This window comes from Synchiropus splendidus, chromosome 2 (genome assembly GCF_027744825.2).
Source record: "Synchiropus splendidus isolate RoL2022-P1 chromosome 2, RoL_Sspl_1.0, whole genome shotgun sequence".
Classification (NCBI taxonomy): domain Eukaryota; kingdom Metazoa; phylum Chordata; class Actinopteri; order Syngnathiformes; family Callionymidae; genus Synchiropus; species Synchiropus splendidus.
The window spans coordinates 12,210,256-12,237,932 of NC_071335.1; the positions used below are offsets into that span (position 1 = coordinate 12,210,256).

Below are 27,677 nucleotides of genomic sequence, written 5' to 3' on the forward strand. Positions count from 1 at the left end.
AATATTTTTTTCCGCCATAATTTACATGACTGACGCGTAATGTCGGTGTACAGAAATTGAATTTTTCATTCTCGTCCCTTTCGCATTAAACATTTCTCAAGAAACGTCAGCGTCCCTGTCGCACATGCGCACTTCATCCAAGCCGTGACTAGACATTCGGTCATGAGTCGGTGAAGAAGGGGGGCGCTCCAGGCTCGGCGTGGGAAACAGACCGACGCTTGAAGGCGCATTACATCCAGGGTGAGTAGCTCGACCGCTGCCTCATTGCTAAACCCTGACTTGGAGCTGGCGACCACACCCACTCGTGGCTGTGTGTCCTCACAAAGCCGGCAGGTCAGTCGCACAAACACAGTCCGCCATTGCCCCATTTTGTTTGATATTTTCAAGACTCCATCTATGCCGCAGTCAGAGCGATATAAATGGCAAAAAAAAAACTCGAGTCTCCGCTGAATGCTCTTGTGTTTGAATTTGAGGACAGCTGTGAACCTGCAGGGGTTTTGGTGCATCGCAGTAGAACAGAGGGGGGGGGCAGTGTTTGATGGGGGGACTGCTGCTGTCAGTTCGGCTTCTCTACACTGTATTAACTCAGTGAACTCACGACGTATGTCTTCAAATGACAATTTTTAAAAAATATATAATTACTAGATTGGTTATGCACCCCAAATAAATGATGCTCACGGACACTTCGGTTGAGGACACATAAGTTCATTTGGTCTTTTCCAGATCCCTGCTGCTCCAGGAGGAGCAGAAAGGTTGGGGCCATGTCCTCGTCAGACGCCCCAATGGGAGGGACCCCTCGTCCTGGGCCTTCCCCTGGACCTGGACCCTCTCCTGGGTCTATGCTGGGCCCCAGCCCTGGTCCATCTCCCGGTTCCTCTCATGGCATGATGGGCCCCAGTCCTGGCCCCCCGACCTCTGGACATCCACTGACAGGAACTGGTGGATACCCCCCAGACACCCTCAACCCTCTACACAAAGTAATGTTGTTGTCTGTCGTTTTTGTTCTGATATTATCGGGCTACAAAAAGTTGTGTTGCCTATGTACTACAGTGGTACCTCGGTTTTCGAACGTCCTGGAATTCGGACAAATCGGAGTTCAAATAAAAATCCAGAACTCGAATGTCCCCTAAAAAGACGGAAAAACCATAATGTGCGCGGACCGATCAGCTGACCCAGGATGCGCTTTGTTATTGTGTATAACACAGCCTCTCTATGCAGACGTGTCCCGTTAGCTACATTTACTGGCTGTTTTTTCTTCATATTGAGGTGTAAAACCTTTCCTGTCTCCGCACTGGACCGTGGTAGAGTGTCACAGGGGAGGTGCTCCTCCACACCTCCGAGGCTGGAGCGCGCACTCCAGGGTTTGATGTCCTGTTGTGGGCTGGAGCTGGTACAGCGATGAGGCGAGTCTGGGACAGAGCGTTACTTGGTTTATGACTTTGTCACAGCCAAACTGCACAGAAGCGCACATTCAGAGCTGGACACGCACCGGGCACCTCTTCACTTCTGGAGAGACGTCACTCACTCGGCAACCCCTCCCACATGCAGCGGCCACACACATAGACGAACAGCGCACCTGCAGCAGACACTCTACATTCACTCCTACAAAAGCCTATTTTAAGGCTTGGAATGCATTATTTCTTTTCCCATTCATTGTAATGGGAAAAATCGATTCAGATTTTGAACAAATCGCTTCTAGAATGGCCTTCTGGAACGGATTGTGGTCGAGAACCGAGGGACCACTGTACTTAGTTAGACATGGCCATGATTGAACACGGTGTCAGCTTCCACCGGCGACTAGATTATACTGTAATATGTCAGTCATGCAGTCTATTGGCTTTGTTGCTATGAGAAGAAAGAAAGCGAGAACTAACTGTCATGGAGAACATCTCAAAACTCAATTGAATTCTGTCTCCAAAATAAAAAACGATGCTGCTGTGCTGTGTTTAAACATTAAACATTAATGAATGTTGACAGAGCGATCATTCTGCCTCACACCTCTCTCCCGCCCATGACATCAGCGCTCTGCTGAAAACATAGAATTTTATTGTATTTTGGATTACAACTGCCTCACCGTGCAATAATAGCCAATAATGTTGGTGCATGTTTGTGTAACACCCTCTTCATGTCCTTCACCTCATCCATGAGGCTCATTGGTTTTCATCTATTCTTTTCTTTGCCTAGCATTCATTGTCCATCGTGTTCCCAGTTCTCCATGAGTCCACACCATCTGAGTCTGGCCTCCCTCACTTTTCTACGTTCACATAAACTGCTTTCTAATCTTGTCCTGGTCACTCCTAATGAAGCCACTTCAACTCTGACACTTCTAATGCTGCTTCCTGTCTTTGTGACAGAGATACTGTCTCATACTTCATGGCAGGTCTCACCACTGTCCTACTAAGCAGTTTTGTGGTGATAGATCTCTATGATTCCTAACAGTTACAATGTGACTTGAAAATGAGAAATAACCTGTTTTTAACATGACAAAGAGTGAGTTCCACCTTTAGTTTTGATGATAGAGAATAAAAATGTAAACTAAATCTGAACAAAGTGATGCACAGTAGAATATCCTTGTGTAAAATACAGTAATTTATCGATAAACTTAACATTATAAAGTAACTTGGTCTTCTGCAGAACATGGAGGGTCTTCACGAGAAGAGTATGAGTGATGAAAGCCGCTTCAGCCAGATGAAAGGTCCATCCCTGAGACAGGGTGGGCACAGCGGGATGGGACCGCCACCCAGTCCCCTGGACCAACACTCTCAAGGTGCGAGGATGACATTTGTGAAAGTGCATACTTCCCATACTTCTGATACAGGAGAGCAGTACATTTGATCAGGGAAGCTGTACCAACTCTGTCTCTCATCCTGGGTATTGCCTCTTGTATTTTTTGTGTTCTCTTGTGCCTGCAGGTTACCACTCTCCATTAGGTGGATCTGACCATTCAAGTCCAGTGCCATCAAACGGCCCCCCTTCTGGTCCTCTTCTGCCATCGTCATCCTCTTCGTCGTCCTCTGTTGGCCCTGGATCTGCCTCCACACCTCTGGATGGTTCTAGTGGAGAACAGCACGTGATGGGTTCCACCAACCGCCCTCCAGGCCCTCCCAGTTCGGGCTCAGGACCCAGTCCTGGACCTAGCCTTGGGTCAAATGTGCCCAGCATGGGATCTGGGCTTGAAGCGGGCAGCCTCGCTGGACCTGGTGGCGCCACACCTTTCAATCAAAATCAACTGCACCAGCTCAGAGCTCAGATAATGGCCTACAAGATGCTGGCCCGGGGCCAGCCTTTACCGGACCACCTTCAGATGGCTGTTCAAGGGAAGAGGCCGATGCCAGGCATGCAGCAGCAGCCCATGTCAAGCCTGGCTCCTGGAGGAGGACCTGTTGGTCCAGGCTACGGTCGAATACATGGTAGGATCATGGTGGTGGGAGGGATGTTAGCCTTGATCTCACTATCTAATCTCGCTCCAGGAATGATGGGCCCGAGCATGCCACCACCTGGTCCATCTGGATCCTCACTTGGCATTCAAGGCCAAAACCCCAATGGCCCTCCCAAGCCCTGGCCTGAAGGTTGGTTAGCAAAGTTCAAAGAAGATGGTTGCTCCAGAAGAGATTCTTCTGAACTACTTTTTTTTTTTAAATATAATTATTATATGTTTGTTTTATATTATTGTTTGCGATAGAATATTGTTTTAAGGAGTAGGGTTGTTACAATACTGAACTGCAAACTCTATATAAGACATTCCATACTCGCACTTTATCCACTTCACGCGCTCAGTTTCTCCTCTGTGTACAAACACTGTCCCCCGGGTGATATTGCTATACATGCAGAGGAAGTAAAGGCTCTGAGAGCCGGCTCCTTGTAGTGAACTCCAGGTGTCTGCTCACATTTAGGTGCTGGTTTCCTTCCCTTTGTCCTCTGTTCAAGTTGCGCCATTGGTCAAAATGGATGCTGGACACTGAGCGCAAATCTCTTCGGTTTGGAGGATCAATATTTTTGCAGCTGGTTGGCTGTGGAGAGAATACACCATTAGCTACTGGGACTCCGAGTCTGGCTGCAGTACCAAGTAAAGTACCAAGTGTATTATGTTTTGTGTCCAGGTCCTATGGTGAACGCAGCGGCGCCCTCGACTGCCGCCCAAAAACTGATCCCCCCGCAACCAACTGGCCGGCCCTCCCCTGCGCCACCCTCAGTCCCTCCCGCTGCCTCCCCAGTGATGCCGCCCCAGACCCAGTCACCGGGCCAGCCTCCACAGCCCACGCCCATGATGCCTTACCACACCAAGCAAAATCGCATCACTCCCATTCAGAAACCCTGCGGCCTCGACCCAGTGGAGATTCTCCAAGAGAGAGAATACAGGTGACGCAGTGCAGCAGATAGTTCTGTTTTCATGAAAGTAAAGAATATTTCTTGCTTTAAAATTCCACGTACAGTAGGTACACTTGCCCTTCTTACTAAAATGTTTGTAAAAAGTTGTTCATTTATATCCAAGAGTGTCCACATTTTTCTTAGCCAAGGGAAAAGGTAGATGGAATGAGGAAGCCGCTGTGTCAAATTTAGTAAACAATATATGGTGGTGTGGAAAAGCTGACTTCACAATGTCAGAATGGACAACTTTTGCAGGCTCTATGTTAGCATACTAATAATTCTACTACTATGTTGTTCCCCCAGATTACAGGCTAGAATCACTCATCGTATTGCTGAACTGGAGAACCTGCCGGGGTCTCTGGCTGGGGATTTACGAACCAAAGCTACCATAGAACTTAAAGCATTGCGACTTTTGAACTTCCAGAGACAGGTAAATGGTGAATCCAGTGACTTGAAAGCTTTCGTTTGGAACATGTTATTGAACTTGTCCTTTTCATTTGGTGCAGCTGCGGCAGGAAGTTGTGGTGTGTATGCGGCGTGACACCGCTTTAGAAACTGCCCTCGACGCCAAAGCTTACAAGAGAAGCAAACGTCAAAGCCTGCGTGAAGCTCGCATCACGGAGAAACTGGAGAAGCAGCAGAAGATCGAACAGGAGCGCAAGCGAAGGCAGAAGCATCAGGTAGGGCTGCACGATTAATTGAATTTCACATCAGGTACAGCATGGTGAGAGAGTCAACACACATACCTGCTGACTGACCGGATTATACAGTGCATGACATCAGCATCTATACATTGTATTAAATGACTTTTTCTACCTTCACCTGCAGGAGTATCTGAACAGCATCCTTCAGCATGCCAAAGACTTCAAGGAGTACCATCGGTCCATCACCGGCAAGATGCAGAAGCTGACTAAGTCTGTAGCAACCTACCACGCCAACACTGAGCGGGAGCAGAAGAAAGAGAATGAGCGCATAGAGAAAGAGAGGATGAGGAGACTCATGGTAAAAACAGATCTCTCGTCTCGCTTATGAGCTTGGCTGAACCTGCTCCTGTCCCCAGGCAGAGGATGAGGAGGGTTACCGGAAACTGATTGACCAGAAGAAGGACAAGCGTCTGGCGTACCTCTTGCAGCAAACTGATGAATATGTGGCCAACCTCACTGAGCTAGTGAGAGCACACAAGGCTGCGCAGGCGCTGAAGGAGAAGAAGAAGAAGAAAAAGAAGAAGAAGAAGGTAAAAAGGAGAGAGGATATGAAGTTTGTGGTTTTGCGGTGTGTTGATAAATTGTGTGTCTGGCAGATGGAGAATGCAGAAGGGCCAGCTCCTGCCATGGGGCCGGATGGAGAGGTGAGCTAAGATAAATCTGGGATGTTCTAGCACTGCAGTCACTTTCGTAAACTTAGAGATGGAAATTATATAATGGGTTAGGGTTAGGGTTAGGGTTAGGGGTTTGGGTTGGGTTAGGGTTAGGTGAAGTTAGGGTTAGTGAATTATTACTACCTTCACCCAGGAGGTCATGTGATCGTCGGCATCCATCTGTCCGTCATCTTTTTCTAAAGTGTAGGTGTCCATGATCAGCTAGGTCTGGGATGGTGCTGGTTTTAGTTCCAACCCAACTAGCACAAACAGCTTCCCCAGTCTGGTCTCTGAAGACTGTATTCAGCTGATAGTCAGTCAGGTGCTGCTTGTTTCAGCTGACACCTGATTGGTTAAACCTTGTGAACTTGATTGGTTGGAATGCTACCACTCAGGCCCTGGGCTGGACAGAGGTCAGCAATCTGCGACTGCTTTTCTAGTCAGTGTGAGTAATGCTGATAGTAATAACATAGAAATGAGAAATTAAACACGTTACAACATACAAGATTTTTTTTTACATTTTCCTGGTGCGTGCTAACGCTTTCTTAGCATCTTTTTACACTGAAAATGTTGGCTGTCGAAATGGTTTTAAACAAAATCTCAGCATAATAAGGTAGCAGCTGTGACTATACCACACTCAACAAGTTCCATATCTGAAAAAACAGGTTTCACTGATGTGCTGTGAGCAAGCAAACATTTGGTTTCAGTCACCCTGCATGAATGAAAGGAATCTTGAATAAAGGACTTTGTTTCAGCCTTGAAATGCTTTTCCAGCACCTTTGTTGATGTGTTCAGCCTCTAGATGAGACCAGCCAGATGAGTGACTTGCCTGTGAAGGTCATCCATGTGGACAGTGGGAACATCTTGACTGGGGTTGATGCCCCCAAGGCTGGACAACTGGAGACCTGGCTGGAGATGAACCCAGGGTGAGGGTGCTCTCAGAATAATTTAAATCGGGTACTATTTTACATGAGACCAGTGTGTTATCTTGGCGAAGCTGTTGTAGCTGAATGTATGAGGTTGTGCATCTGTCATGGCAGGTATGAGGTGGCTCCCCGGTCTGACAGTGAAGACAGTGAGGAGGAGGAGGAGGAAGAGGCCAGTGGTGTTCTGAAACATTTCTTGTTGGCGCTGTAAATGCTTTGAATTCATGGTGATGATGTCCAGCAGGAGGAAGAAGAGGAGCCTCAGCCTTCAACAGCTCCGTCTGAAGAGAAGAAGAAGATCACAGACCCTGACTGTGAAGACGTCTCTGAGGTTGACGTCCAACACATCATTGAGTGAGTGGACACTTTCCAATCGTACCTTGACATTAAAGGTTTGAGCCTTTGGTTTTGTTTTTTTTTTTAATATTTAAATAGCGTTCTATGTTTTGCGGATATTACAGTAAAGCTTTCAGGGAATGAGAGTGACCTTTGAGCTGATCATTTGTGCTATCATCACGAGTGAGCCATCAAACTTGGTTGAACTAGATTATTAAGAGGTGCTGAGAATACCATTGTAAATACCCTGACAAGCCCGACCTATTTTTTTCTCTCCAAATAATTGCACCATGTTAACATGCAGCATTGGTGAACCCACAGGAATGCCAAGCAGGATGTAGATGATGAATACAGTGGAGCAGCGTTCGCCCGAGGGCTGCAGTCTTACTACGCCGTGGCTCACGCCGTCACAGAGAAGGTGGACAAACAGTCCAGTTTGTTGATCAATGGCCAGCTCAAACAGTACCAGGTGAACAAGCACAGCCGCAGCCTTTTCTACATTTGTGAGCATGCTACACACTGTCTGTCCCCTGTTCCTGCTGCCTGTTGGTTGATATATGTTTTTAGATGATTTAATTTTTAGTTGTCCATGTATGGCGTTATCTGACAACCTTTGAGACTGGTGAGATTATTGGCCAATGAGGAAGTAACAGCTGGGTTATTCTTGTGAAGCAAGGAAATGCTTTCATAAATGTACAGAAAAAAACGTGCATATAAATGTTATAGATCCAAGTGAAAATATCCTTCTCAAAGGACAGACATGTTATATTGGCAGCCCATTTTTCTTTTTTTTCATAATGACTGTAGCCTTTAGCCAGGAGGTTGTGTTGTCCAAAGGTTGCCAGCACTCACAGGGAGTTTCGACCCATAGCCACCACTCAGTCCCTCCTGGCTGCCCACTTGCTTCCTCTCTCCTACTCCACATCCAACAGAAGGCTCTCTCTGCCACCTCCCTTGACCTTCTTGCCACTGTCTTACACTCACTTCCAGTCAGGTCCACTGCTGTCTACAACTTTAGGCTGAGTGGGCTGTGAAGCCTCTGCACCCTTCTTCCCTCAGGAACAAGCACACCTGCCATCCTGTCTCCCTACAGCTCTGTACCAGGCCGCTGTAGCGCTCAGATTTTCTCTTCCCGTGGCACAGTAAGCTCCACAAAGATGATATTTTTCCTACAGTGGACACACAGGGTTGTATGGACGACATCCGGGAATAGGAGCCTTAGCTCCCTCACTCATACTGACTGCAGGAGGCTTGCCCTGGTGACATTGGTTACAACTGGCTTTGTGTCCACCTTGACAAGGCTGCCGGGATCTTGCCTGCTGTAGGACATTGGCAAGTGCCGTTAACAACGTATCATGGTGCCACCAGTATCTGCCTTGTGATAGAGCAAAGTGACATCCAGATAAGATCCAGACCCAGATGATTGCATTTCAGTATCAAGTGTTACTGTAGTATTTGTATATGTAATTTTCCCTGCATCATTAATCGGTTATTTTCTCCACAAGATTAAAGGACTGGAGTGGCTGGTTTCTCTCTACAACAACAACCTGAATGGCATTCTGGCCGATGAGATGGGGCTGGGAAAGACTATCCAGACCATCGCCCTCATCACGTACCTCATGGAGCACAAACGGCTGAACGGACCCTACCTCATCATCGTCCCGCTCTCGTGAGCTCACAGACTCATTCATATATAGTCTTCTGTGTGTTATTCGTTGTTTGTTTGTCAAGCAGTTTCAACTGTTTTCACTTCACAGGACTCTTTCTAACTGGGTCTATGAGTTCGACAAGTGGGCACCAACAGTGGTGAAGGTGTCCTACAAGGTGAGGTGATTTTTTTTTTTCAGTTTAATTTTGTGGTTCTTGATAGCGAGCCACTGCTCTGCTATTCATTGTGTCATGCCTCTGAAGCTTTAGCATGAGAGTGACCATGTGGATAATATATAACTATATAATAGTTATATATAATATATCCCAAAATTAAGTGGCCACACTTGAGCCACACTTTGGTTTTATAAATGACACTTTTGGGAAGGGTGTTTCTGGTCACATTTTGCTATCAAAATATCAGACCAAGACCAAGAATTTCTCCTTTTCAGTTTTTATATCCAAATAGAAAACATTGCTATGAGAAAATGAAAGAACAAAACTTCCTCTTTCTTAATAAATGACTGCTGATATTGACTAATATTTGCTTAGAACAAGCAGAGTTTGTGTGAAGTCCCAATGTTTTAAGAATACGCGTCAAGCAAAATTTGCTCAACCAGTTTTTTCTCAAACCAAGGAAGTTTGACCTAATTTGAGTTTGTTTGTAGTCATTACGTTTTCAGTATAGTTTACATTATGTTCACTAGTAGTTCATGTTAAATTAATTTAATTTATATTTAATTAATATAAGTTTAGTCACCAAAAAATGCTCTTAAAATAATTTTAAAAAATCAACTACTTTAGTAAATACTGCACAACAAACAGAATTAAAAGGGCCCATGGGGGGGAAAGTGTTGGGAAGTGTGGGCCTCAGCCTTTGGCTGTTTGCATAGAAATGGTGATGAGTGGAACCAGGTTAGGATCACAAGTGGGGAGAAGACGACAAAGATAGAGGGTGGATGACACCAGCTACTACTACTATACTGAACAGTGCTGGAGGGGGAAATAGAAATGTGTGTAACAAGGGCCTCAAAGGAAAGACAAAATGTTACTAGTTGAACTACTAGCTGACTCCCTAGGTGACGGACAACGGGCCGACTGAAGTATGTTTCCTCTTCTTCTTTTGTGCATTAGGGCTCACCTGCTGCCAGAAGAGCCTTCGTTCCTCAACTGCGGAGCGGAAAGTTTAATGTTTTACTCACCACTTATGAGTATATTATCAAGGACAAGCAGGTCCTGGCTAAGGTGAGACCAAGAGTCAATCACAATTCATCTTCAGCATCCCCTCTTTTTGCATCACTGTTAACCTTCCACACACATGGCCAGCGCTCCGTGCTGCGTCTCAGTGTTCTCTTCTAGGTGCAGCGAAACTTTGGTCCCATCATTGTCTTCTTTGACATCATGCTGCTTTGCTCTCATATAGCCCCTAGACCGTGACTGCAGGTGTGTATCCAGATCAGAGCGTAGTCTTCATCCGCTGCTAAGACTTTAGGCTGGTACCATGAGGAACATTTGGGCTGATGATCCTGATCCGTGACTGAAGTGAGAGGGGTTAATGTCGTTTCTGTCCTGCTGTGATTCCTGCTAGATCCGTTGGAAGTACATGATCGTGGACGAAGGCCACAGGATGAAGAACCATCACTGCAAGCTGACTCAAGTCCTTAACACCCACTACCTGGCTCCCAGGCGGGTGCTGCTGACCGGGACGCCGCTGCAGAACAAGCTCCCGGAGCTCTGGGCTCTCCTCAACTTCCTCCTGCCCACCATCTTCAAAAGCTGCAGCACATTCGAGCAGTGGTTCAACGCTCCTTTCGCCATGACGGGAGAGAAGGTTTGACGCTGCTCATAGCGTGACGTGAGAGTCACCCATTTACCACACTCTTTACTCAGGTGGACCTTAATGAGGAAGAGACCATCTTGATCATCCGTCGCCTCCATAAAGTGCTCCGTCCATTCCTGTTGCGCCGATTAAAGAAGGAAGTGGAGGCTCAGCTTCCAGAGAAGGCAGGGACAGACTTATTGATCATCCTACTGAGCTCCTCATGTCTTCAGCGCTGACTGTTCTTCCAGGTGGAGTATGTCATCAAGTGCGACATGTCGTCTCTCCAGAGGGTTCTGTACCGACACATGCAGGCCAAGGGCGTCCTGCTGACCGACGGCTCAGAGAAGGACAAGAAGGTTAATGTTGTGCGAGTAATGATTGACAAAATAGGTTGTATTCAATGTTGTTTTTTGGCATCAGTAGCAGTTGTAGAAGTTGTGTGACCATTCAATAGTTAAGAATCACAATTGTTCTTCATAATGTGTGGTTATAAATATGATCCAGGATTTAAAGTTGATTTTAATTCTTAATTTTGACTTCATTTGCAAAGGTCATTGTTTTATTCTCCCAAATATTCTCAGGGAAAAGGAGGGACAAAGACACTGATGAACACCATCATGCAGTTGAGGAAGATCTGTAACCACCCATACATGTTCCAGCAGATAGAGGTGAGCTCTGAAAAACGTCGTCTTTAACTTGACACGTCACTATCAAATGAAATATTTAATGGTGTATTCATCATCATGTCTGCAGGAGTCCTTCTCTGAGCATCTGGGTTTCTCCGGCGGGATAGTGCAGGGGTGAGTGCTGCCTGGGTGGAAACACACTTTTCTCAGTCGTCCACTGAGCCCTCTCTGCCTCCAAGGCCGGACTTGTATCGAGCGTCAGGAAAGTTTGAGGTGTTGGATCGGATTCTCCCCAAGCTGAGAGCGACGAACCATAAAGTGCTGCTGTTCTGCCAGATGACATCACTCATGACTATCATGGAAGACTACTTTGCCTACCGCAGCTTTAAATACCTGCGTTTGGATGGTAAAACTCTGACCTCCTCCCAGTGTGTTCACACGTTCATTTTCACATATTTATCATGGGGTTAGATCAGGGACTGAATGTAATTTTTAATTATTGCCATTGATCACATTTTAATATTTGACTCCAGAATGACCAAATTTAAGTTGAATCTGTACACGTGAGCGTAAACATCAGTGTGTGGCGATGAAGTGCAGTGAACATTTTCTGTGCTTCCACCCTGAAGTCTTTTAATTTTCAATTTTCTGTCTAGTATAATCTCATTTGCTCTCCTTCATCTGGGATGTTTTGCTTATGACATCACGTTGCACAGTACAAAGTGGCTCTATACATGACTAGTTTGCAGCTACTAAGTTGAAATGAGTCTCTTCAAGTCCTTGCACTAGTTAAGATGTTTGGGGATTTCATTTTTGTCGACATGACATAACTTTAGATCCCAATGTAACCTGCACCCTCTGCTTCCACTGTCAGGTACCACCAAGGCTGAAGACCGGGGCATGCTTTTAAAGACCTTCAACGACCCAGAGTCAGAGTACTTTATCTTCCTCTTAAGTACCAGAGCTGGAGGTCTGGGTCTCAATCTGCAGTCTGCCGACACTGTAGTGATTTTCGATTCGGACTGGAATCCTCACCAGGTTGGCTTTGATAGTGCATGGAAGACCCTGTTTCTGTTTTAATCCACTCTGGACTGCAGGACCTGCAGGCCCAGGACCGAGCTCACCGTATCGGCCAGCAGAACGAGGTGCGCGTACTGCGCCTCTGCACCGTTAACAGCGTTGAGGAGAAAATCTTGGCTGCTGCCAAGTACAAGCTCAACGTGGACCAGAAGGTCATTCAGGCTGGCATGTTTGACCAGAAGTCCTCCAGCCACGAGCGAAGGGCCTTCTTGCAGGCCATTCTGGAGCATGAGGAGCAAGACGAGGTCTGGGGTCAGGAAGTGTGTCTACGCATGAATGTGTGTTCGAGCACCTGCAACACACAAGTCAGTGAAGTTAACTTGCTTATACTCTGTTTGCCAATGTTTGTTTGTTGTATTCAGGAGGAGGACGAGGTGCCTGACGACGAGACGGTCAACCAGATGATCGCTAGAAGTGAGGAGGAGTTCGACCAGTTCATGGTCAGTGTGCTGCACTGACCATTTCTGGGAAAACACACACTTTTTCGGCCCAAGAAACGGCTTCTCGCTGCTCCCCACGTGGCCACACTCTAATTTCATTTCACCCATTTCCAGCGTATGGACTTGGACCGTCGGCGTGAGGAGGCTCGTAACCCTCGCCGTAAACCCCGACTGATGGAGGAGGATGAGCTCCCCACCTGGATCATGAAGGACGATGCTGAGGTTGAGCGTCTGACTTGCGAGGAGGAAGAGGAGAAAATGTTTGGTCGAGGTTCCAGGAATCGAAAGGAAGTGGACTACAGCGACTCCCTCACTGAGAAGCAGTGGCTAAAGGTTGTTATATAAGCCAAGCCAGTACGGAGCCGCCCCAGTCGCCATCTATTGTCTTTAAGTTGCCTGATTTCTTTTTGGAGCAGGCAATTGAGGAAGGCACATTGGACGAGGTAGAAGAAGAGGTGCGCCACAAGAAGACCACGCGCAAGAGAAAGCGAGGCCGAGACATGGATCTGCCCACGCCCTCTTCGTCCAGGGCGCGAGTCAACCTGGAGAAAGATGACGACGGGAAGAGGCAGCGGAAAAGAGGGAGACCTCCCACAGAGAAACTTTCACCTAACCCCCCGGGCCTCACAAAGAAGATGAGGAAAATAGTGGATGCAATGATCAAGTACAAAGACAGGTAGTGTCTAGCAAAATACAGTTCTAACATCAGTGGTGTGTTTTGGCCGCATCACTGTTTATGGCATACAACTAGAGAAGTTCCTATGAATTCCTTGTTTGCCTCCCGACAGCGCCAGTGGACGTCAGCTGAGCGAGGTTTTTATCCAGCTCCCGTCTCGTAAAGAGCTTCCAGAGTACTATGAGCTTATTCGCAAGCCGGTGGACTTCAGGAAGATCAAGGTACGATCACCATGGCTAAATCGGCTGGGACGATTAAGCACACGAGTCTGGAGAAACATGGCCACAGTGACCTGCAAAGCAGGCTCCACAGAACCTGAGTCTCTTTTCACCGCCAGGAGAGGATTCGAAATCATCGCTATCGCAGCTTCGGTGACCTGGAGAGAGACGTCATGCTGCTTTTCCAAAATGCCCAGACATTTAACCTGGAAGGATCACTGGTGAGATGGCTGTCTCTGGGAAATACTACTGCTCGTATTGCAGATGAGAGAGCAGGCCTCACTTCAGGCCCCCTATTTATTTTCTTACATATTGACCTGTTTATTCAGAACCTATGTCTTGCAAGCATCTCTATTTATTTCATAAATACTTTGCTGTTTTCAGACTGGCTTGATTGTGATTCTAGGATTTAATGGATTCACGGTGTCCCTACAGTGTGGGGTGTAAGATAATGTCTTTGAACATGAAACGTGTGCTGGCTCCGACCCTCAGATCTCACCTCTCTGTGTGATGTGAGCAGATATACGAAGACTCCATCGTGCTCCAGTCTGTCTTCACCAGCCTGAGGCAGAAGGTGGAGAACGAGGAAGAGAGTGAGGGCGAAGAGAGCGAGGAAGAGGAGGATGAGCTGGATGAGGGATCTGAGTCTGAATGTAAGCCAGGACGTGCGAATGGGTCCAGACCTGAGACTCAACTTGCTGCGCTTTCACTGGTGCCTTTTGTTTTTTTTTCTTGTTGCCCTCAGCTCGTTCTGTGAAGGTGAAGATTCGTCTCAACAAGAAGGATAAAACTGGGGATCGTGGGAAGGGGCGCAGTCGGCGCGGGGGACGCACCAGAGCCAAACCTGTTGTCAGTGACGACGACTCTGATGAAGAACAAGAAGAGGTATTGACTGCCGCCGCACGATTCCATCCACACTTTAAAAGCTTGAAATGAGCAGACCGACCTGAGAGTGTTCTGATCGGTCTATTTAGCGTTGGCTTATCTCAGGACCACACGTTATCACTGTAAGGCCTGCAGAGGGCGCACTTGTATGAGTTTACATCTGCTGGTTGCACCTGTTTCTGACCAACATAAACGAACACTGAAAAGGCATCAAGTGTTCTCCCTTCAGTTTTGCTAGATTTTGTTTCATCCACAATTGTTTTCTTTTCCCCACAGGAGCCTTCTCTTAGTGCATCTGATGAAGACTCCTGAGCTGCCGAGACATCTGGAGGCGAGACCATTTGTTGCGCAATCTCAGAAGTAAAACACCACACATCCGTCTCTATCAACCCTCAGTCACATAAGAGCGAAATAAGACATCCAGTGCTGCGCCAGTCAACCTGATTTGTCTGAGGGAAGAAACCCCTTGCATCCATGCAAGCACAGGTTTAAGCACACCAACTGTTTTCAACTGTTTCACTGAATGTAGTACATTTTATTTTATTTTTTAATGCAGCCCCGCTGTTTTGTTGTGTTGCAATATCCTGCTTTCGAAATCAGACCACTCTCCCTCTGCACGCCCTTCCTTTTGCATATTCGGGCCACTGTTGGACCTGGGTGTTTCCAGACTTGTCAGAAGCCCTTGAGCAACTCACCATGGATATTTGACTGAGGTCTGATGGAGACTTTAAAAACCTGCTGCTTCTCACTTCCATCATAAGTCTTGTGACTGAGTTACTTTTGGGAACTGGCTTCCTCCTCTGTTGTTATGGCGGTGTTTCGGATTTCTTAGCTTACTATTTATTGCTCTATTTAAGCACCTTTATGGTTTTGATTTTAAGATGAAGGACCAGAGGGACGGCGGCTCCTCTCTGCTCGTAAACGCCTCGTGGCTGAGTGGTGTTGGATATTCTGTGTAGACTCATTAGGAGTGCTAATTCATTGTACAAGTCTAAAACCAGAGCTGTACTTCTCATGTTATGTTTGGTAGCTGAACTCAAGAACCAAAGCATCAATGTATTTTCCCCCTCACTATCGTGTCTGTCACTGTTGCTGATATTGATGTAACAATAAATTGCAAGGAATGTGAGGTGCGTGCTTTGTATATCTTTATTTCATTGTATTGAAGTCGAGACCTGAGACCACACTGAATGTCGCCTACTGGAACATAAGTCATATAGACACACGTTTGTTTCTAATCCTACTAAGTCAAGTACTGAACTGCTCTCATTGGAACGAACTAGCGCTTTGTTCCGGGTTCTTGGTCTCGACATCAGGTGAGTTGTCATCAGACGCTCTTTGCCGTCACTCATCTCACCTGTTCATGGCAAGGCAACCTTTTAGTCACATCTCTCATGCGCTTGAGCAGGCTAGATAACAGTGGTGAGCCAAACCGACTCACTGTTTTGCAATAGATAGCGTGTTAACATGGTGTGTGTTCTTGTCGCTGAGACACAGCGTGTCCCTTGAGTCTCGAGCCACTTGCACTATCACCCTTTCTTCCACAAACGCAAACTGTCAAGTATAAATAAACACCCTTAGGGTTAGCAGTAAGTTCACTGAAATAAGGAACTGTTCAAGGTTTCTGTGATGTTGACTTCCTTGGTCGTATCGTTGTGCGAGTTTGATGAAAGGCTTTGCTTTCAAGCCCGTGCCTCTCGGTCGTCTTCAGCACCACAGATATGCTGTATTTCTATTTGCATTATAAAAATGCATCACACCATTTCCCAAGTTTGGTTTCAGAGGCAATATCCATTTGGATAAAGGAATTATTATTACCTTAGCATTTGTCGTCAATAAAGAATGTGCACAATATAACCCATTTTGTTGCTAAAAAATAAGGTGACCTCTCTCCAGACAAGAGGAGAACAACTCTAGCTCCACCAACAAGGATCCACAGGTGCCCCTCGCTGTACTTCTATGGACCAGAGACTACTCTCAAAATCTGCAGATTTTTTAGTTGGAGAACAACACTCAGACACACAGACTATTGGTCACATTTTCGACCTGTTGAAAGCCCAGGGAGATATTCCAACTCTAGGCAGGAGGAACCCAGGTTCACTCACCTCTTGATCTGAGGCTGAAGCACTAACCCCATTGATACTTCATCCACTGCACAATTTCTACACAGGTAGAAAGCATCTGAGGAAGTCCATCTTGTTGAGCGGTCGGGCCATGGAAGCTTCCCTGTCAGCATTCCAGAAATGCTTCCAACACCCTAATTCCCTTCTTACACAAAGGCACACAAGACTCTCACGTGGTAACACTGACGTGGCTGCTCTGCTTTAATCCCTCCGACACATGATCTTGACTTAAGATATGAAACCACACTCAGACGTTTTGCATTTCACCATTCAGTTAACTTTCTAACACACTTAAAACGGCAGCATCAGTGTTCATGTGGCGTCAATAAAACATGGTGATATTTTGTTTTGCAAATGTTCTGCTTCTGCTCTGTGAAAACAATCTGACCGGCAGCGATTCATGAACAAATAAGTTGTCAAATATGAGTGTGTGGCACCTCACCACTGCTGTCTTCAAACCTGTCATTAGAAATTAAAAATCTGTCTTTCTTTGCACTTATCGTATTCATATTTCACAGCTCATTCATCTACAAACAGGTGGTTTGTGTTATACACTTTTGTTCAGATTATCAGATGTTAACATGGGGCCGAAATATTTCAGCTCATAAGTCAACATCAACGTTTATTCTGAAGAAAAACCCGGTATTATTTGAAGAAAATGTTAGATATATGGGTTTTCCTCATTTTTGAACGATACATTAAAAAGTACTGTAATTGTTTTTCCAGGATCAATAGTGATTTTTAGTTACGCAGGGGCCTTACGGGGCCACCGTAGCAACGGAAGTGCTCTTCACCTGTGGCGTCTGGTTCATCTTGTGGCATTGAGAAGTGATGCTCAGGTTGGGTAACCAAAAACACGTGTTGCTGCGGTCCCATCTGAGACTATGTGTGTTGGCTTGAAACAGACCTAACCATCCTCAGGTGACTGTAAATCTGGTTAAATGATAGTTGAAATGCTTTTGGAGATCAACACGGACGTGAAAAAAAAAAAAAACTAGCTCAATTCGGTATTCAAATTGATTTTCATATTTGAGTGACGGGAGAAACTTTTTGTCGATTCATTCGTCACGTCACCGACACGCACGCGCACACGCACCGGGGGTGGCCCCGCCTCACCAGCAGGCCGCGCAGCATCACGCCATACACCAAAGCCCCGCCCCATGGTTATCTGGGGCCACGCCCCCTGTGTCGTGGAGCGGTCAAATGTGTGCGGGACTTGTCAGTTCCTCTACTGCCGTGTCAGCCGCGGACAGCACTGCCGACGCCGGAGTAGCCAGGAGGAGCGACATGTTTGGGATGTGGAGGACCCTCAGCGCATGTGGCTGCCTGCTGATGCTCATTCATTCATTCAGCGGTAAGACTCGCGCCGATGCTCTTATCGCGTCCGCCATCACCATGTGCAGCCGGTCAGAGTTGCAGCCTTCATGACAAGTTATGTCCCCTTTAAAGCTACCGGATAGTCACGTTGTGCCACCCCTGAAGCGCCACACCATAGTTGCGAGTGGCGCAGTTCGAAGTCTCCACGGTGGCGGGTTGAAATTGCACGCAGATGCGCTTAATGAGGAAGGGCGCGGCCAAACTCCCTGATGCGGGGAGAGACGTGATTCCTTCGGAGACTGGATTCACCTGCCTCTCGTTAGTGGTCAGCATCTACATTCTCCACTCAAGTGTATGGGGTTGTCAACTTTTTTTTTTTAATGCATTGATATTATAATTGGGTTTTACTTTGTCATCACTGGGGAAAACTCTTCTATTCTAGTGGTAGTAACCTTGTTCTGAGTTGGCCGAACTGAAAAAGTGTTGTTTAAATGCTGAATGTTCTGAGCTGAAAGTGTATTGATCTGACTGTAAATCCTGAAAAGTAGCACATCACAATGTTGTTGGGTGACCTGTTGCTTGACTGGAGAAGCTGGACCAGACTGACATTGGACCTGTTTATTTATTTTAATCGGGGCCCCTGACCTGCACTGCCAAGTGATAAATGTGAGCCGTACAATATGACGTTTTCCCCTGCCTTTTTATTCATTCAATAAATGTTTTTTTTAATTGACTAACCCCATGACATGAGTGAACTGAATGTCTTGCTGTTGAGGGTGACTCCTCTGCTGGTATTCTGGCGAGATGCACACTTCGATTTCAAATTAAAGCAGCAGTAGTAATACTATGCCTAGTGTATCACATCCTGATTTGGTTCAGTTAACTTAATATTCCGCCCCTTTCTTCTGCCCCCGCCTCCACTTCATCATCTTCTTCCTCTCCTTTCACCCTGAAGCCCTGCTCTGTGTTTAACACCTGTGAAAGCGTGGGTTGTTTCATCTGCTGCCATAGAGAGCGGGCACACACAGGAAGTGCAGAGCTTTATTGACTCTGAGGAAAAAGGAGTGCCAACATTCTGTACAATCGCTGGTTACTTATTGACAGCGTGTTGCTCACGCGTCGCCTTTTCAGCTGCGACAGGTGCTCCCAGAAGAGGATGGTGTGCAGTTGCTGAACCACTTTACTTAACATCTGTCCAACCGGTTTCCTCAGTGCATGGTCCACATTTTTGTGTTGTCTATGAATGCATCGCACAGGTGTTGGATTAGTATTTTGAATGAACTAAACAAAAATGATATGGCATAATGAAAAGAAATGACATTCAGTCAGCAAGACGGGTCATAATTTAGTTTGGTTACTCTAGTTTTGGCTCAACCTCATGCTAATCCTTCTCCACTGAGAAGTCCTGACTCCTGGGGAAAAAATGATCTTCCCTTCTTTCTCACCAAAACTAAATGGAAAGTTTTCGTTTTTCCCTGGAAACCCCCCCCTTGTTCAGGAATGGGTAAACGTGAAATGGTTGAGTAACAGTGTCTGAAGTGCTCAATGGCTGATGAAGAACAGATGAACATTGCATCCATCTCAGACCCTGCTGAGAGAGTGACTCACTCTTGCCATCAGTGGTTACTCTGGCACTGATACACCACTGGTGGTGTGATGGTTCGACTCCTCCCTTGCTATTGTCTTAAAGAGACAGTCAGACATGTGCCATGATCCACCAGGCCACAGACGTGACTGAAGCAGGAAGTCCTTCCGCTAACATGGTTATGGGTCTGTCTGGTACGACTTCTGCCTCCACTCGTCTTTAGTGGCTGGCATCTGTGCTCGGAGTGTGACTGTCAAAGTTCAGGACCTTCTGTCTACGTCTTGGTTTTCGTCGGTGTGGAACTATTTGCCCGTGGGTAGTTCAATGCTCTTTGTGCCTGCTTGTTGATGTCAGTAGGAGGGAGAAGTATAGTCGCCTAATGCCCAAACTGCTGGGGTCAGTTGTGGCAGAGGAAGTTTTTAAAGTGAAAGTTTTCACATGTTCTCCTGAATTTTAAGCAGATGTGTGACATGTTCTGTCCTCCATGTTTCCATCTCTTAAGGCTGCAGTGCGAGTGGATGCTTGGCGGCAGCTGCCAGGTCACATGACTGGGCTTTTCAAGTTTCTAACCTCAACATTCTTTCTGTTTGGAAAACAGATGCATTCACATGCGACTCCAAACAGCTAGAGTGTGCCAACGGACGGTGCATCGGTCGCAGGTGGATCTGCGATGGAACAGACGACTGTGGAGATGGAACCGACGAGCTGCCTGAAATGTGCAGTAGGTTGCCTTTGCTGAGTCGACACTTCATCTGTGCCGTTTCATGTTTTAAGAGCTGAAAATGACATTCATTATGATGAAACAAAATTGGACGTGGCATGGTTTTTCTCCCTCCTTAGTTTAGAGTGACGGCAGAAACTTGCTTTTCAGCTGTTAACCGTGGATGTTTGGGTTATTTTTAAATGCCATACATTCCTCAGCCTGCAAGTGCATTGATGACTGTGATGCCTCCACCTGGGTGGCTCTCAGTGAATGTATTGCTTTGGTGTCATCAGGTGCCAGATCCTGCACAGACAGGGAGTTCAGCTGTGGAGATCCTCTGCATCAGTGCATTCCCATTCGCTGGCAATGCGACGGCAGAGCGGACTGTGACAACGGAGCGGACGAGAAAAACTGCAGTAGGTGTTCTGACCTCACTGGAACTTGTATTTATAAGGGCCACCTTTACAGTGCGTAAATATGCGGCGTCATGTTTACCTTGCTTAAATGACTCCTCTTCATGGCAGCGACCAAACCGTGCACACCAGACGAGTTCCGTTGCGCCAGCGGTCAGTGCATCTCTCTCAGCTTTGTCTGCGACAAAGACGACGACTGTCCCGACGGGTCCGACGAAATTTCCTGTCCCAAGCCCACCTGCAACACTCGGTCGTTCCAGTGCAACAACTCTGTGTGCGTCCCTGGACTGTGGCGCTGCGACGGGGAGCCGGACTGTACGGACGGCTCGGACGAGTGGCCAACCAACTGCCAGGGAACCGTACCCAAGAAGAAGGAGAGCACTTGCGCTGTTCATGAGTTCCAGTGTGGCGATGGCGAGTGTATCCACGCTACATGGCGCTGTGACGGAGGTCCCGACTGTCAAGATCACTCGGATGAAGCTGACTGCAGTGAGTGTTTTGCGTTGAACCACTGAAGAAAACATTCCACTAATGTTCGTCTTCTGAAGGGTTTCGAAGGTCACCATGCTCAAGCTGCATTGTGAACTTGCAACCAATTTACTTGTGTGGGCTCATGCTGACACACAACAGTATTCGTTTCTTTACTTTTTTCCATTGAATGGGGCTTCGTCGCTACACTACTATAATTTTATTAGTTAGTTTTTGGTAAATTACGTGATAAAGTCAAGTTTCTTTTTAAATCTAAGTTTCATTTTGCCCTGGAAGTTTTTTTTAATTTATTTATTTATTTATTTTTTTAACTGGTCATGCTGAGTTTGGCTGACACTACAGTTTCTCTAAAATGTGGTCTTCCTGCAGATCATCCCACCTGTCGTCCCAATGAGTTCCAGTGTCGGGATGGGACTTGTATCCCTGGCAGCCACCAGTGTGACTACACCGTCCACTGCAAGGACATGAGTGACGAGCTAGGCTGCCAGAGAGGTGACCGGACTCATCCTTCAACGCTCTAGACCACAGAGAATCCAGTTTCTAAGAGTCATTTCTTTGTTTGTCAGAAAAAGTGTGCGAAGGCCAGGACAAGTTCAAGTGCAGCAGTGGTGAATGCATCAGTATGGAGAAAGTGTGTGACACCAACAAGGACTGCAGTGACTGGTCGGATGAGCCCAGCGAGTGTGGTGAGTTCAAGTTCCATACAAGTCAATTTTGACCTTCGGGACAGTGATCAGTAGGGGAAAAAAAATGTATTTTATGGAATAAAATTGTTCCGTATCTGGCATTTTTCCTGCCTCGTGTCGAATGCTGGAGGGGCGTCACTTGCTGTATGAATAATGAAATGTAAAACGACTCCTTGGTCAAGTAATTGGAATGTTGCTGATGTAATTTAACCTCTATCTCATTTGTGGTTTTTGTTTCATGTTCAGCGCAGTATCTGCAGTTTAAAAAAACACCTTTTTTTTTTTTTTGTCTCTCCAGACAATAATGAGTGTTTGTCTTCAAACGGCGGCTGCTCTCACATCTGCAATGATCTGAAAGTTGGCTTCAACTGCTCCTGTCATGCGGGATACGCGCTGAAGAGCGACCAGAGGACCTGCGACGGTGAGCCGAGGGCACTTGCGTCACACTTCAGAGCTCCAGTGGTTGAGAATCTCCGCCTTGTTTGAATAATGCAACATGTGAGGGGGGTCGGATCCATTGGGAAATACCGTGTTAAATATTTAAATTCTCATTTTCCAAAGCGTCTTTGTTCTGGAATTGGTTGGTCTGCAGTTTACTTTAAGTTAAAGCAAACCCATCAGTGCAGAATATCAGCAGACTTTAATCTGGATTGAATCAGAAAACTTTATTAATCCCAAGGGAAATTGTGCTCATGACATGCTCTGTACACAACATATCACAATAAATAATAAAAAAAAAGAAATATTATAAAGTGCAAAAAAGCGACACAGAAGAGCTTAGAAAACTATGTGCAAGAAAATGCAGTTCAAGAACAGAAAAACGTGTAAATAAAATAAATGTAATTGTGCATTTATTCCTCCGTTTCTCCCCAGATATTGATGAATGTGCTGACCCAGACATCTGCGCTCAGATCTGCACTAACCTGCCAGGGAGCTACAAGTGTGAGTGTGACGACGGTTATTCCATCGATCCAGCCACCCAGACCTGCAAGGCTATATCCGGTAAGTATTTCACGGGACGCATGTCAGCGAGCCAACACCAGTGGCTAACCCCCTCCCTCTGCTCTAGGTGCGGTGGCCACCCTCTACTTCGCCAACAAGCACGACATCAGGAAGTTGTCGGTGGACCGCAGGGAATATGTCCGTCTGATTCCTCAGCTGAAGAACACGGTGGCTTTGGACGTGGACATGTCCAACAAAGTCATCTTTTGGTCTGACCTGTCGCTGAAGAAAATCTTCAGGTGGGTCAAAGTGTTTAACGCTTTTTGGTGAAGTGTCCCAAACCTTGAATTAACTCAAACGTCTGCGGAGTATAACCAGCAGATTTTTGCCGCAGATTTCCAAAATTGTTGTTATTATTATAATAGTTTTTTTTTTTTTTTTTTTTTTTTTTTAATGAAGCTGGAGGCTACAATCCAAAGTGACTGAATTCTGTCCTCCTCAGGTCAAAGCTCGACCTTGCCGGTCACTTTTTGAACCACATGCCAGTGATCAGCAGCGGGCTTGAAGCCCCAGAAGGCATTGCAGTCGACTGGATCCACGGAAACCTCTACTGGACCGACGGTGTTTTGAAGACCATCTCTGTAGCAACGGTAGACGGCGGGAAGTCAAAGACCCTCATCACAGAGAATCTGCAGAAGCCCAGAGCCATTGCAGTGGATCCTGTCAATAAGTAAGATGGTCACCATGCAGCGCTTCCCTCCACCTGTCTCCCCTACATGACTCATTCTGTGTGACTGTCAGCTTCATGTACTGGACTGACTGGGGTGACGATGCCAAGATCGAGAAGTGTGGTCTGAACGGCGCCAGTCGCATCGCCCTGGTGACGGACAACATCGCTTGGCCCAACGGCATCACCCTCGGTACGTGTCAGCACGACTGACGTTGAGCGGCGATCACTCCCTCATGTTTCCTGCTCCACTCTCTCAGACATGGAGAATCAGCGTCTGTACTGGGTGGACTCCAAGCTGCACACACTGTCCAGTGTGGATGTGAACGGTGGCACCAGACACACACTGATTCACAGTGAAGAGAAGCTAGCACACCCGCTGTCCCTCGACGTGTTTGAGGTGAGCTGGAGACCTCGGTTGATGGTCCCATGTTGTCGATGTCTTCAGCTGAATGACTTTATTCGACACCATTGTGACCTTTCTTGCACCTGTCACGCAGGAGAAGGTATTTTGGAGCGACCTCTCGAACGGCGCCATTTTCAGTGCCAATCGTCAGACGGGCAAGGACATCACAGAACTGGCTATAGACCTGAACCACCCAGAAGACCTTGTTCTTATCCACAAACTCAAACAACCGCTGGGTATGTTGAAAGCCCACCTTAACACACAGTACTGTCGCACCACCTTTTGTTTTAAGTCTGGCCTCTTGCTTTTTAGCCCGTAACTGGTGCGACGTGGGCAACAGTACGACGGGAGGTTGTGAGTTCCTGTGTCTGCCCGCTCCAGCCATCAACCTGTACTCTCCCACATACACTTGTGCCTGTCCTGACCACATGACCATGGGGGACGACTTGAGGAGCTGTGTGGCAGGTAGCTGTCTCCATCACCTGCAGTTGTGTGGTCAGCTTTAACCGTACGCTCCCCTCTGACTCAGGAGCTCCTGATGCAGCCGTGCCTGACGTGAGGGCTCCCGCTGTCAAACCTGCAGCAACAACCAAAAGTGCTCCAGCAACAACCAGAAGTGCTGCAGTAACAAGAGCTGCTGTGCAAAAAAACTCTGAATTTAATGGTAAATGCTTTTGTTAAATTGCAACCTGGCAATGGCTACAATTGGGTCATATGTTTGCTAAATAACCTGAATGGATTAGACCAGTGGTCCCCGGGTCAATTGGTACCAGGCCGCACAAGAAATAATTATTTCCGTTTTGTGTATTATCTGAGTCCGAAGGATCTTTTATTTTGAAAAATGATGGCTTCTCTGGGTTAATCCTCGGTCACTGTGTAGGAAACTACACATTCTTTGCAAAGGGGAAAATGCTCAGTGAAGGGACAGAAGAGCTTGTGACGTTTTTAACAAACAATACCAGGAGTCGTACTTGAAATATGGATTTATCGCGGCCATCTACTGTCACTCCCAGATGGGACCGTCTTGTTGCAGAGAAACAAGCTCAGGGCTCCCATTGATTTAACCATATGGTGATTTAAAATTTTCAGGCACTTTATTGGGTTTTGAGGTGTATCTGCATGCTATTTTGACGGCTTGTTAAACGTTAGCATAGCGTTAGAGCACTGGTCGAGAGGAGCAGAGTTTGAGTCTTAGCAGGCACACAAACATGCAGAGGCCTTATATGATGGGTCAATGTGGCAACTTCATACCCCCCGGGCCACGTTCCAATTGTCAAGTGTTGACCGGTCTGCAGTGATAAAAAGTTTGGGGACGACTGGATTAGACCATCAACTGTATTTATGAAGCTGCTTTGTACTTTTACTTGCCCTAATTCATGCCATTTCAGTCATTAGCCTTGCACTTAAAGCGCACACTTGACTCTTTTCCAGACGGGTCCACCCACTCCACCGCAGTCTACGTCGTGGTGCCGCTTGGTAAATCGCCTTGTTAAACTCTGCACATTTGCTGATGCGCATACTAGACTTTTTTTTCCCCCTCTCTCTCTCTCTCCAGCTGTTCTGTCTCTGCTGATTTTCGGGGCCTTGTTTGTGTGGAGACATTGGCGCCGCAGGAACACCAACACCATCCACTTTGAGAACCCAGTCTATCAGAAAACCACAGAAGATGAAGTGCACATCTGTCGGAATGATCCTGAGGGCTACGTCTATCCGGAGGTAGCGTTGGTGTGGCGTGATGGGACGACTGCTTTGAGGGGGAAATGACATTGAACAAACTGGTTTGTGTTGAGCAGAGGCAAGTGCTGAGCATGGACGACGTGGATTCTGCATGAAGTGGCACCAGAAAGTGCTGATGGAAGGAAAAATGCCACAAACACCGCCGTGCTCAACAATCCCCTTTTTCACCAGTGACCCAGTTCTGTGGCGAACGTGTGACCTCACTACTGTGCCGTCCAGGTTTCCTGTGAAAACTGGCTGCAGAACTTGACTGCAGGTTTGAAGCCATCTCAGAAGTGTTTTTAACTTGAATTGACCGCTGGGTCTTGATGCTGCTGTGCCTTCCAGCCACACCAGTGGTTTTCTTCACTGGGTTTACATGAAGGCCTTGAACTGGATGACCTCACCGTCATTGCCTGATGGTTTTTGAAGCGGGAGGCACTTTCCTCCAGCTTCATTCGCTTCCCATTTGTACGCTGAACAGATTTCCTCCCCTGTCTGTCTCAGCTGCTTGTCTCTACTGTGCTGCTCATGTTTCATGAAGACCAATGAAGGCTACAGTAACTGCAAAGAAGAAACTGCTGTAAATACACTGTAAATATTTTTGTAAACACTCCTAATTTCACCTGTCTCTTCTTTTTTACATTTATGAATGTGAAGGCTAAAGAATTGTCATTGAGAGATGTATTTATTGATGCTTACTGTAGGAGAGTCTGCATAGCAGGTATTTACACTTCAAAGGCCTGTTGAGTTATTGGTGTTGGAAGGACCAAAGCAACCATGCACTGTAGAACATGTTTGACTCTGTTTTGTGGCTCACTTTAATTTATTTTCCATCGATATTTTTTGTGCACATGAAGTCGAGGGCACAAAAGTAATGTCGTCTAATGCACAGTGGTTGATTTAAGTTGTATTTGTTTGTTTTTTTATTTTATAAATAAATCCATATCAACTTGTCTCTGTGAGAGGTTTTTTTTTTTTGTGAAACACGACTGATCTAGAAGATGGCTGGATTTCCTCCCACATACTTTATTGATCAGACAATGCTGAATTTCACTTGACACTTTCAGGAAAATGCTGGTGTGGTGCAGTGGATGCGAGTCGCAATCGTGACAATTCTTTGTGCTTAACACGTAGTCACTCTCCTTTTCTCCTGTTTTATTAGTTCACCGACTGTTTTTATTTCTGCAGTTGTAGCGTAAAACTGCTGAGTAATCACAGTGAGTTGGGCAACGGCTTATCGGCCTCCATCAAAACTCCAACTGTAGGTGTCCAAATTGTCTTAACTTTGTGTCCAAGCTGCACCTCTGGTCTGCAAGATTTGAAATCTAAACTAGTCAGAGCTACGGTCTCCAGACTACACACTGTCCCTGTCACTCTGGGAGGGGTTAAAACTGGTTTCCTATTTAGCTGTCAATGGGACTTTTTACTCAATAAACTGATGCAGACTAGAGTGCAGCTCAACATGGAAGAATGCAAAGCGAAAGGGGAACAAGTGCGCACACAGAGCAACAACTTGGAAACCCACAATGTAGAACTTCCCTGACGCACAAGTCCAAAAGCATTCAATCCAGCTCATAGTGCATTCTTCCTCCCAGGTCACTGGCAGTTCAAAATAAAGACTATGGGTGGAACACTGCACAATTATAAAAACATCCCTAATATAGATTTGAAAAAAGAAAAGAGCGTGAAGGTCAAGTCACTGTCAGACGAGTCTCCATGACGAATATGTGAGTCAGCGTATTCTGTGGCATGTTGCTTGTCAGGAACTGGGATCCACATTCCAGGGCAGAGGTGTCAGAGGTGCCTGGGTTTCACCTGAGACCCACATCAGAATGTTTTTTTTTTGCCCATCACAGAAGGGTGAAAGTGTATTTACAAAACCCTGTTGATCACTAGCATCATGACCACCTGTGTTGATGCACTAATGAGCTCCGGTGTTGCTGTGATACCCACGAGACGTCAGGAAGGTACACCTGCGTCTCAGGTGACTGATGACTCGGCGATGTCATCCGTGTCTTCGCCTCATTATTTGCATGGCGATGCTGAACAACCATTGGATGGCGGAGGACCAGAGGGAGGAGATGAGCCTCACACCACCGAGTCGTCAGCATAGAAGGAGTGTCCACAGTAACCAGGAAACACAACACCTGATGCGTAGCGATGCTTGACTTTCGCTTGACAACCAG

The 27,677-nt window shown here is 46.5% G+C and overlaps 2 protein-coding genes across 5 annotated transcripts; both read left to right on the forward strand.

Moving 5' to 3' along the window:
* The first annotated feature begins 131 nt into the window (after positions 1-131).
* LOC128753910 (transcription activator BRG1-like) lies at positions 132-15,510 on the forward strand. 4 transcript variants are annotated; one of them, XM_053856099.1, is made up of 34 exons: positions 132-240; positions 724-977; positions 2,635-2,767; positions 2,913-3,410; positions 3,471-3,569; positions 4,101-4,359; positions 4,672-4,798; positions 4,875-5,048; positions 5,197-5,370; positions 5,429-5,602; positions 5,669-5,716; positions 6,521-6,651; positions 6,766-6,823; positions 6,893-7,005; positions 7,309-7,456; positions 8,493-8,656; positions 8,745-8,811; positions 9,769-9,879; positions 10,223-10,465; positions 10,525-10,638; positions 10,705-10,812; positions 11,038-11,124; positions 11,210-11,256; positions 11,322-11,488; positions 11,957-12,120; positions 12,180-12,440; positions 12,525-12,602; positions 12,717-12,935; positions 13,016-13,278; positions 13,391-13,499; positions 13,616-13,717; positions 14,017-14,149; positions 14,242-14,381; positions 14,658-15,510. In XM_053856099.1, the coding sequence occupies exons 2-34, from the start codon at positions 762-764 to the stop codon at positions 14,691-14,693; spliced, it is 4,965 nt and encodes a 1,654-aa protein (XP_053712074.1). In that variant the 5' UTR covers positions 132-240; positions 724-761; the 3' UTR covers positions 14,694-15,510. The 4 variants fall into 4 exon arrangements, with proteins under 4 accessions (XP_053712074.1, XP_053712075.1, XP_053712072.1 ...); XM_053856100.1 differs by having other exon boundaries at positions 6,896-7,005; positions 13,019-13,278; XM_053856097.1 differs by having other exon boundaries at positions 12,180-12,602; positions 13,019-13,278.
* Positions 15,511-17,722: 2,212 nt separating this feature from the next.
* Positions 17,723-26,445, forward strand: LOC128754362 (low-density lipoprotein receptor-like). The gene is made up of 18 exons (XM_053856926.1): positions 17,723-17,858; positions 20,005-20,127; positions 20,403-20,525; positions 20,634-21,011; positions 21,381-21,503; positions 21,578-21,697; positions 21,996-22,118; positions 22,571-22,699; positions 22,767-22,938; positions 23,142-23,369; positions 23,441-23,559; positions 23,627-23,766; positions 23,867-24,008; positions 24,085-24,237; positions 24,302-24,436; positions 25,204-25,248; positions 25,328-25,488; positions 25,566-26,445. Exons 1-18 carry the CDS (start codon positions 17,792-17,794, stop codon positions 25,602-25,604), a joined length of 2,520 nt encoding a protein of 839 aa, XP_053712901.1. The 5' UTR covers positions 17,723-17,791; the 3' UTR covers positions 25,605-26,445.
* The last annotated feature ends 1,232 nt before the right edge of the window (positions 26,446-27,677 follow it).

Excerpts from the sequence above, each read along its gene's own strand:
- LOC128753910 (XM_053856097.1), top strand. The coding sequence starts at position 762 with ATGTCCTCGTCAGACGCCCCAATGGGAGGGACCCCTCGTCCTGGGCCT. Across the intron at positions 5,603-5,668 it reads AGAAAAAGAAGAAGAAGAAG|ATGGAGAATGCAGAAGGGCC; the intron begins GTAAAAAGGAGA and ends TGTGTCTGGCAG. Across the intron at positions 14,382-14,657 it reads CTGATGAAGAACAAGAAGAG|GAGCCTTCTCTTAGTGCATC; the intron begins GTATTGACTGCC and ends TTTTCCCCACAG.
- LOC128754362 (XM_053856926.1), top strand. The coding sequence starts at position 17,792 with ATGTTTGGGATGTGGAGGACCCTCAGCGCATGTGGCTGCCTGCTGATG. Across the intron at positions 20,128-20,402 it reads CGAGCTGCCTGAAATGTGCA|GTGCCAGATCCTGCACAGAC; the intron begins GTAGGTTGCCTT and ends TGGTGTCATCAG. Across the intron at positions 22,700-22,766 it reads GACCTGCAAGGCTATATCCG|GTGCGGTGGCCACCCTCTAC; the intron begins GTAAGTATTTCA and ends CCTCTGCTCTAG.